Raw genomic sequence first — 11081 nt, forward strand, 5'->3', positions numbered from 1 at the left:
ACGGGGGCGACCGACGATGGATGGGAAGACGGCACGGGGTGCGTCGTCTCCGGCGAAACCGGCCTTGCACATACCGGATCCATTGTCTACGACAAGAGCTGCTACGTCGTCGTCACACATCTTGAGATGGTTCGATTATGGTTTCTGAAATTAGAAAATTATTTCGTTAATATTGTTTTTCTTATGCAATATGTGGGTTTGGTTGAACTAAAATTGGATATCCTAATATAAATGACTGGTTTACATAAAGTGCTCTTGTTTATGCAGTAAAACCATTTATTTCAAAATCTGTTATCTAACAGGTTATAGGCTCAACTTGCAGTAGATGAAAATAGAGATTGACAATACAATGAATATCCCATTATCTCATTATTTAGAATACTATGATGTAATGAAAAAAGCTGGGGCCATAAACTGTTATGCGATAGTGTTTTTCAACTGAAAACCGTGAGTGAATAAAGGGATGGTTTATCTAAATCGTGCTCGAAATAAAATAAATCTTATTTTACGGAACATAGAAATCAATTTTACAGATTTTCCTATGCCCAAGGATTTTCGCCATTGCTAAAATTAATCAAACACGACTTTTGATGAAATGCGGAAAAAATGGTTGAAAAATAATTCTCATTTGCAAAACAACATTGACCATGTTTCTTTATTGTCTTGTCTACTGCCAAGGCAAAATTATTTCGCAACAGTATCTCTCAGATTTTAACGCAATGTCGAAAAATCTTAGTTATTAAAAATTTTGGGCTGTTTATATGTATTTTTTAGATATTGATTTTTGAATCCCACTCAGAAAGAGGATGCTCTTCAACAAAACAAAAAAACCCGGAGTAAAAATTTTTAATAAAAAAAATCTCTAGATCTAGTATTCTAAAGGATACTATCTACTAATTTAAAAATAAAGGATCAATTAAGAATTCTGAAATTTATAATTCTTAAAAGTTGTTTGCATCTTTCAATAAGTATTTTTAGATTCGTCGGTTATGCTCAAAACTCTTGTGGTGAGATTATGTATAGAACCTTGATTTATTTTTAGGAATTTCAACTGACAAAATTAACATCTAAAATTACTTTAGAATAAAGCTTTGGTTTTTAAAATAATATTATTGGTATTCTAGATAATTTCATTTAAAGAAAGTTTTATAGATTTGTATCAATTATGTTCCAGATGTTATACCAAAGTTCACCAGAAATCTAAATCCAAATTAGAAATAACTTTGTTAAATATTTTACAGTTTCAGATCACAAAAAGTAATATGACGTCAGGATACTATACTTAAATTCTTAGTGTCTTTATTGTGAAAACAAAAAATAATAAATTCTTGAGATTAAAGTTATCTGTAAACCAATGAATGAAATAAATGCACTGTTTCTTCAGATCTCAGCCATTCTAAAAATAGCACAAAAGTAATTTGCAAATCTGAGGTGACCTAGAACTGGTTTGGAGGTGTTCAAGCTATTTCTTCTGAATCTTGACCTAGATCTTCAAGAAGATTCGAAACAACTAGGTCACTTTTCTGATTTGAGTAATCGTAGGTGTTGCAATTACAACTCCTCCTTCAGGAATGATAACTCTTCCCGTTAGGGAAACTTCTATCCATCTATCTTCAGAAGAAATTTGGAAGAATTTAATTGATTAAGATTTTTGAAGAAAGGGTTCTAACAAAGTTGTTTTTAGATATTTAAAAAGTCATATATCTGAAGTTTCTAGTTGTCTTTCGATATCATCAGAAATCCGCATCTTTCTAGATATCTAAAGCTTCTAGATGTCTTCAGTTCTAGACTACTTCTCATAATCAAAAGAACATCATCACACCACACCATGACCACCAATCCGATTCAAGATCACCAGCTTTCAACAACAAAATCTTTTCTCTTCAAGTCACAACACCTCATCACAAGATTAACTAATCCTCGAACTAACGATTCCTTAACTAGTAATAGCAGTAGATCCTCGCTAGTTCTATTCACTTTTCCAGATACTATCTGATCCTTGATTCACTTTATCAGTAGATACACAACTACCGGACCTCAACACTAATTCCGAAATCACTAATTGTTGTTCCAGGCTGAAGCGAAACTGATGACAGCTAAAGAACTAGCTGTTCTGTCACTCTGATGAAAATAAGAGGATCCGGAATAAGTTTACTAACCGTGGGAATGAGAAGTGATTCGATGGGCGACTACGGAGCGGCTGAGGTTCGAAAGCGTCGCGACGCCAGATATAACGTCCGCAAGGTGCTTCGACGCTACCCAAGATGGGCACGCAAGACGCTCCAGGGCTGGCCAACGGCTCTTCCCACGCAGAGGGGCCCACGCCCGGCCACTGTGAACCAGGAAAACGTCCAAAACATCGGGAGTCATTCTGAAAGCATATACATCAACAGAAGCAGTGGCACTCGGGTAAGAAGACGTTTTTGGTCGGCCCTGGGTATGTTGGACCAAATGTTGAGGGCGTCAAATCTACAAAACTATGCGGCGATATATTCCCTTCCAATTTTACATTCTCTCCTCGTCCCTCTTTCCCCAAATTGTGCAGTCTCCTATTCTGGCCTCTTCCGTCTTCCATCCTCTCGACATCTCAATCTTCATTCCTCTCTTCTTCTTTTTTCGTCTACTCCCCCGACTTAGACTGGATATCTCATAATTCAGCATACACCGCGCTGACCCGACCCACTGCCCAAATCAGGACATAAGGAAGATTTCATTTTGGAAGGGAGGAAAATTGATTTTTGGAAATCTTTTTGATGAATTTGATGCAGGTGGGTCAGTAAGAACTGCTTTTCGCTCTAGAATCAGAAAATCATTTTATTTTTTGCCATAATAAATCGAACCAGTTTGACTTCAGTTCGTCAAATTAAAAGTAGTTTCTTGAAGAAAGAAGCATTCAAATCAAAATTTTGTGGAAGAGATTAAGAATGAAAATCCTTTTACAGTTTTTGTTATCTTCTTGAAGAATCTTTTAACTGGGTGCAAAACTGGGTTGTTTTGCGAATTAAAAGAAAATTTATCTGAAGTTTGAAACGCATTAAGAACTCAATTAAATAGTGATTAATCCCACATGAGGACCCAACTTGTTTTTTATATATCTAGAAGATATTTTTATTATAAAAAAAAAGATTGCAATTTCGTAAATATTTTTGTAACAATGGTAAAAATAAAGATTTTAATTTTATTGTAAATTTTACTCTTTGGTCAACCTACTAAATGAGTTTAATAATAATTAGGTAGAGGAATAATATTTATTATTTTTAAAGGTATAGAATCTAGATTTAATTTTTACTTTAGTTAATGAAATAATTTGTGACGTATTACGATCTTTATAACATTTTCTGGAATAAAATTATACATTATAATTTTATGTTTAGAAATACAATTTAAAAGATTCCAAAGAAACTAAAATTTAAGTTGAGAAGATAAAATATTCATGTATCAGTTACGTAAAATAGAAGTTAAAATAAGAATTGTACGCGGAACGTGTTTGGAATTCATAAAATGGGTCATGGCCACTGACAGTCTATTTTTTGGGAGACGGAGATTTTCTTTTGGCAAAGCTTTTATAAACTACAAGCTGAAAAAATTTACTAAATATAAAAAATAAAATGTCTGTCTGAAATTAATTTTTATCACAAAAGTATTTGGTGAATTGCAATATAAACATATTTTTTGTTGCATATTTAAATCCTTTTCTTACAAAGTTTTTATGACGAGATTTCGCAAATATTATTCTATTTATACGTTCCTTGCTGAGATTTAAAAAAAAATGTAAAAGAAAGTGCAGATTATTGAAGATTTCAAAGAAGATTTTTCAGAATTTTGAAACGTTTCAAGAGAAAACAAAACTTTTCTTAAGATTCCTAAGAAATTGTTCAATGGGTTTTTACTTTAAAAAATGAATTTCCAGAGTGGAGAGAAAAATATTTCAAAACACTAAAAATGATTTCCTAAAAATTAGAAGCCGAATGTAAAAATTTAACAAATTAATTTTTCAATTTGGCAAGATTGCAAAAATTTAGGAAAGATTCGTGTATTCAAGAGAAAAAATTAATCTTTTTGAGATTCCTAAGAAAATTAATAAAAATGATTTTTCCTTTTGAAATCATAATTTTAGAAGAAAATTGTAAAAGATTTACCAAATTGTAAGAAAAAGAATATGGAAGATTTTAGATTAAATTTGGTAATTTTTTAGGATCTACCCAATTTTCAGGAAAAATTTGAATAATCTAAAAAGATATTTAGAAGTTTGAAAAAACAATTGCAAAAATAATATCAAATTTTTAAGATTTCAAAGAGCTTAAAACAAATTGTAGATTTTCGAGGATTTCGGATAAAAAATGTATACGTTTATTAAGGAATTTGAAAGCTACATAATATTAAAAATTGCAGGATTAAAAAACAGGATGGATGCATGGAAAAATTTATTTTAAGTGAACATTAAACATGATTTTCAAATATTTTAGATGGCTTCCAAAATTTTTGAAACAGAATATCCAAGATTTTAATACAATTTTTTATATTTTGCTTCGCTTTTCAATTTAAAAAAGTTAATAATTTAAAGAGATACTGAAATTTAGGAACAATTTAAAAAATAATTAAAACTTTGAAAATATTTCAAAAAGTGGAAAACAAATTGCAGATTTTAGAATATATCAAAATAACATTTTTCAGCTTTTTAAGGATTTTGAACTGATTAGAAGGCTTTAAGATAATAAACCAATTTTCTTAAAACTCATAGCAATTTTAAAAATAATTTTTCGTTAAAATAATTTTTTAAGAAATTTTAAAAGATTTTAAAATATTCTAAAAGATTTATAAAAATGGGGTGACTGAAAGTCACAAAAAATGAAATTGTCTCTAGTGCAAAAGTAAAATAAAAAATATGTTCATCGCATGAAAGTAGTTTATTTGATTTATTGATTTATTATTTATCAAATTTTGAATTTATTTGATTCGGGAATTTTATAATTAGGGAGTTTCCCTGTGTTGGTAATTTTTGAATTCTGAAAGATTATTTAAAATTTTAAGAATAGTAATTCGATAGTACAAAAGATATTTAGAAATTTTTGAATTTTTAAAGAAATTGAAAATATTTTAGAACTTTCTGAAGATTTATAAGATACTTTTAAATTTCTTGAAAACTTCTAAATGTCTTAAATAATTTTTAAAGTGACTCGAATTTTCCTTAAGGTATATATTTATTGAATATTGAGATATCGATTAAGTAGAATAATTGAGAATAAAAAAACTACATTGTGAAATAAAGAAACATAAATAACTATTATTTATTGCTTCATAAGTCTCAAATTATGAAAATCATTGTTCTACTGTCGGCGGAAAGACAGGTTTATTTAATTAAAAACTGCATTTAATTGTGAAGAAAAAATATATTTCAATCTGAGTTTTTATTGCAAATCTCCTTCTCTACTTAAAATTAATAATAGTCTAATGTAAATTCTTGGCACTCCATTCATTCTAAAATTCTAATAAGACTCGAAACCAGTTCTATCTTGCGCAACATTCTAAAATACTTTTGCAAAACAAGATTTAAAAATTTTATATTTGGCATGTAGAAGAAAACAATAAAAATATGTCAACTGATTTAGAATATTTTATTTCCGTAGCCCTGGTGAAAGAGTTATATATATATAGTTTATATATAGTGGATAAGACAATTATATTTTTCATTTGTTTAATGAATTTTTCTATGTAAAAAAAATTAAAAATATTAGTGTTTTGGACCCTATATATAAATTATGTATAATATACTCGAAAAACTTCCTCTTTTCTATTTGAATAAATGATATTTAATAATAATAAAATTGTTTCTTTTACATATGAAAAATAATTCTGCAAAAATTAGAATAAGCTACAAACTATCGTAAAATTTTAACTTTTATAACTTATATGATTATCTATTATATATGATTATTACAAATATTATAAATTTCAATTCAAAATTTGATCATCTCATTTTTATAATTAAAATTACAATTCAACCATATTTGACTGTAGAAGAGGGGCTAAACAATTTTAAAGCTGAAACTTTAAAAATAATTAAAAATTTTAAACGATTTAATTTGATGATTATAATAAAAAATTTTAACTCAAGAAAAATGAAAAATGATACGATTTACAAAATTTTACAAAAGTAGCAAAAACGTTTTTTTTAACAGATCAAGAAGTCCTTATCAAAATTTTCGGTAGATATTAAATATATTAACTTTTTTCGATTGAACAGAAGTTTAATTTGTTGTAGAATTAAATTTTTTAAATTTGTTCTTTAACTATACAATCCATACAATATTCAATTAAGGCAGTTTCTTTAGTTAATGACAAGATTTACTCAAATTAAAACCAATAAAAAATGGCTTTTTCTAAAAAGAAACTTACGATTTTCTTTGAGCTCAAACTAAAACGAACAAATAGTAAATATTTTTTATTTATTAATTAAAAAATGAGACGAGGTTTACATTTTTAATTGTTTTATTTTATTTATTTATGTATAAATATTGTTATTTGAACTTTGGAATATTTTCTGTTTTTTATTAGAAATTACGAAAGTAAGATTTTTTTTCAAGCGTATCTTACTAATTAGAAAGAATTATTTTGTAAATTATGTAAATTACTAAAAAATATTTGAAAAATCTAAATATTTATTTGTTTCAAAATGTGTTGCTATAGATTTTTTAACGAGTTTATGTTATTAATATTTGAAAATAAAAATCTGGGGTTATGATCAAGTACTTTTCCCCGTACATTTGAATTCAACCGTTTTTTCAGAGAAATTTAATTAATAATATAAATTTTATTCATATTCAAGGAACATTCAAATAATTTCTACTTATTTTAAAGGGTTTTTATGAAATATTTTTATTTGAATTATTTAGTTATACTTATAACTATCACGATTTAATTACGTATTATCAACGAAGGAATTTTTAGAAGAGAAAATATTCTGGATTGTAAGAACTAGTTGAAACATATAAAAATTATTTAATAAATACTTTTTGTTTTTTCTTAGTCTTTTTCTATAAATAAAGAAATCTACGATTTTTGTTGAGCCTCAAATAAAACGAAAAAATCTGCTCGCCACGCCGCACAGTAAGGCAAGAAAAACGTCCTTGGACAAATTGATTTTCAGAAGACAATTATTTTACGAATTTAACTTTTTTTTTAAAATGAAAGCTAATAAAATTTTGCATCGAACTGTCGTGGCCGATTTAAAAAATTTGGTTTATTTTTTTGTTTATTTAATAACAAAGATAAAAAAAAATCATTTTGATTTTCGAAGTACGCCGGTTTTTTGAAAAATCCTGCAATTCAATCAAAAATACATAGGAAACTGAAAGCAACTATCCTAAAAAGATGTCCAATAGCAATGAAAATGTTAAAAAATGTATTAAATATGTTATTAACAAATAAGCGAATAAAAATATTTTTGTGGGCATTGGCGACGATTTGTCTCAACTAAGAAACTCTTTTTGCCCATAAATTATTTATGGACGAAAAGAGTTTCTTAGTTGAATTAATTAAAGTTAATAAATAATTTGTTATTTAAAAAGCAATTTTTATAAACAAATATCCATATCAGGTATTTTTAATGGAATAAATAAAGTTTTTTTCTATAGAATCGATCATATATTACTTGGGAATAAAACCTAAGTATAATATTTGGCCACAAAAGAAAAATTAAGAATTGTTTAAAGTACCTTAATTAACATTTGCACTATTTGGCTACTTCTGGAGGTACAAACTTGATTTTTTCGACGCAATTAACTGTAAATAACTAACTTCAAATTTTTTAAGAACATATTGATGACAGTAAACAATTTATTATTGTTAACAAAAAATTTTTAAGCAAATTTTTATCGTTATATGTATTTATATATAAAATACGGTATTTTTCACAGAATTAACAGCCAGTTATTTAACAATGAATTTTAGGTATGACTCGATAACATTTTATAATTGTTTAACCAAACCAAATTAACAAATGCATTATTTGGCTATTTTTCAGCATTTAGATTTGTTTTTTGGGCATAATCAACTGTTAATAAAACATTTTTAAAACTTTTTTATAATAGTTAGATAATGATCGATTATTCTTATTTTTTTAACAATTTAATTAACGTAGATATTTCATTAACGTAAGATATACACGATATACAGCTTCACATCGGTATATTATTAATAAAAATAAAAACAGTGGATCTTTATCAAAATACAAAAAAAAATTTAAAAATGTGTTATTAACAGTTGAGTACACAAAAAAACAAAACAAGTTTAACTGCTGAAAAATAGCCAAAAAATGTATTTTTAAATTAAGTTTGTTCAAACAATTATCAAATGTTATCAATTCAGAGAAAAATATCATTGTTAAATAACTGGCTGTTAATTCCGTAAAAAAACGGTATTTTTTTTATAAATACATAAAGTGACATGGAAAGAAAGACGTGAATTTAGATTGAAAAAAAGATAGAAAAATATTGACGTGGATAGATGAAGCATAAGAAGAGATGGAGAAAATGAGCTTGGAAAAGAAAGACGTGAATTTAGATTGACAAAAAGATAGAAAAAGATCTACGTGGATAGATAAAACATAAGAAGAGATAGAGAAAATGAGATTGGAAAGGAAAGACGTGAATTTATATTGATAGAGAAATATAAAAATATTGACGTTATTAGAATCAGGATAGGGTGAGATAGAGAAAAGGGGATTGGAAATGAAATACGTGAATTTTGATAAATAGAAAGATTAAAAAGTATTGACATTGATAGATAAAGGATAGGATGATATAGAGAAAAGGAGATTGGAAAAGAAAGACGTGAATTTAGATTAATTGAAAAATATTGATTTTGATAGAATCAGGATAGGATGAGATAGAGAAAAGAAGATTGAAAAAGAAGACGTGAATTTATATTGATATGAAGATTGAAAAAATATTGACATGCATATATAAAGGATAGGATAAGATAGAGAAAAGTAGATTGGAAAAGATAGCGGGAGTTTAGATTGATAGAGATAGAAAAAGATTGACGTGGAAAGAATGAAAGACGTCAATTTAGATTGAAAAAAGGTAGAAAGGCGTCAATTTAGATTGAAAAAAAAAATGATAGAAAAAAATTGACGTGGATAGATAAAGCATAAGAGGAGATAGAGAAAAGGAGATTGGAAAAGAAAGACGTGGATTCAGATTGATATAGAAATATGGAAATATTGACGTTCATAGAATCAGGGTAGGATGAAGTAGAGAAAACGAGATTGGAAAAGAAACACGTAAATTTAGATTGACAGAAAGTTAAAAAATGATTGACGTGGATAGATAAAGAATAGGACGAGATAGGAAACGATTTAAAATGATTCGAAAGGTATAGGATCTATATCTTTTCACTTTTAGAAGAGCGGTGACAAAATCCGGTTAGACACCGGTTAGAGCCAATGTGAACATTCTTCTAACCGTGCCCTACCCAAAATTTTAAGTAGGGCAACGACAATGACAACAAGTGACGCAAACGGTATCTGTAGTTGACCTTCGTCGAGTTTTAGGTGCCAGCAGCAGTAAAGATTACCATATCTTCTTTACTAGTTCACAGCCGTGTTTTCCGTTTTCACGGATCTTCGATTCTTCAGTCTCTTTCTATACAGGGTGTCCCAGACTCAAGTGCCCGGTCTTTTATGGCTGTATAAAAATGAAAAAAATTTAATTGAAAATTCCTTTTCCAAAAATCAGTTGAAGTTTTAGTTTTTGGGTTATAAAATATTCAAGCTGGACCAATCAGGAGCGCAGTACAACAGTCTTGTGTGCATGAGCGGTAGTTCAACGTAGTGTAGTGACCGCTATTCTCCCGTCCTAACCCGGTAAATACAGTGAAACTCTTCTATAGCGCCGATTTTGGGGCTAACAGTGGGTAGGAACTAACTCATTATAGCCCGCTATGCTTTTGTTTGTTCACGCCTGAGTATTCGCCTGAGTGACAACCGCCGACCCCCCGCACCACGCGCAGCTCCTGTTATACCTACCTGCGGTGCGGCGTCAATTCTCAGAAGGGCTATAAAAGGGAGGGCTATTGCAGGGTTTCACTGTACTTTTGAGTACCGCTCACGCACGCACGTCTGCTTATACGGCGCTTCTGGTTGCTCTCGTTTAATTATGTTACAATTTAAAAACTAGAACTTCAACTGATTTTTGGAAAAGGGATTTTCGATTTATTTTTAAAATTTTTATACAGCTATATAAGTCCGGACACTTAAGTCTGTGACACCATGTATAATTATTTTCAAGTACAAACCTCATGAAGGTATAAAGTTTTAATCTTAATAACATGAAACATGCAATGTTTAAGTAGTGATTTTTATTGTCCTTATGATACGCGATGAACTCGAAATAATTAGAGTACAGGTAGACTTAACGAGACAGTTTTCTTTTAAGTTTTTACCAACGAAATGGTGCAAGCTGCTACGATCTAAAATGTTAAGTGCATTTGCGAAATGTTATTTCTATCAAAATTCAGAGAATGAGATTGAGCTTGGAACGGTTGAAAGAAATGGCATTGGGACTCAACTTCGAGGATCAGGTGCCAGATATCGCAAATACTCAATTTTTTTCAAATATATGCGACGCCTTTTTTGCGGTTTTTGCAGGTGAGTAGTTTTAGTTATGTTCAAAACAAACGAACAGTAGCAAATCCAAACAGGTTTTTGTTTTCATAAACACAGGTGGCAGCACTACATGTTTCTGAAGCTGGCGGGAAAGTTTTAAAATCAGTTTTCACATCCATACTTTTCTATTTTTTAAAGAATTGATCTTTTTCCTCTATTTTCAAGAAAATTTCCTTGCCAACCCCTTTTCTCGTTTCTTTTATTTAAATAAGAACTGAATTAATAGAATTCAATAAGAAAATTCAATAGTTCTTGGTTGAAAGTTAATATATTCTTGGTTCAGAATTCATCTCTTTGGGTTAAAACTTGTAGGAGTGGGACGATGGTCGTGGGGGCTAAAGCGTAGGCTTTGGACCCACTCCTTCGGCTTGCGGGTTCGATTCCCGCCTCGCACTCTGGGAGAGTCTCGGTGGCC

At 29.2% G+C, this 11081-nt stretch overlaps 1 protein-coding gene and 1 pseudogene across 6 annotated transcripts in view; one reads left to right on the forward strand and one right to left on the reverse strand.

Moving 5' to 3' along the window:
- LOC117178157 overlaps positions 1 to 2291 on the reverse strand; it is a 3205-nt pseudogene extending 914 nt beyond the window's left edge.
- Positions 1 to 3768, forward strand: part of LOC117178159 — a 47223-nt gene extending 43455 nt beyond the window's left edge. For all 6 annotated transcript variants that reach the window (XM_033369436.1, XM_033369432.1, XM_033369435.1 and 3 more), the window contains one exon: positions 2075 to 3768. In XM_033369436.1, coding sequence (XP_033225327.1) covers positions 2125 to 2637 — 513 coding nt within the window. In that variant the 5' untranslated portion in view covers positions 2075 to 2124 and the 3' untranslated portion in view covers positions 2638 to 3768. The remainder of the gene's footprint in view (positions 1 to 2074) is intronic.
- The last annotated feature ends 7313 nt before the right edge of the window (positions 3769 to 11081 follow it).

Source organism: Belonocnema kinseyi, chromosome 8 (genome assembly GCF_010883055.1).
Source record: "Belonocnema kinseyi isolate 2016_QV_RU_SX_M_011 chromosome 8, B_treatae_v1, whole genome shotgun sequence".
Lineage (NCBI taxonomy): Eukaryota > Metazoa > Arthropoda > Insecta > Hymenoptera > Cynipidae > Belonocnema > Belonocnema kinseyi.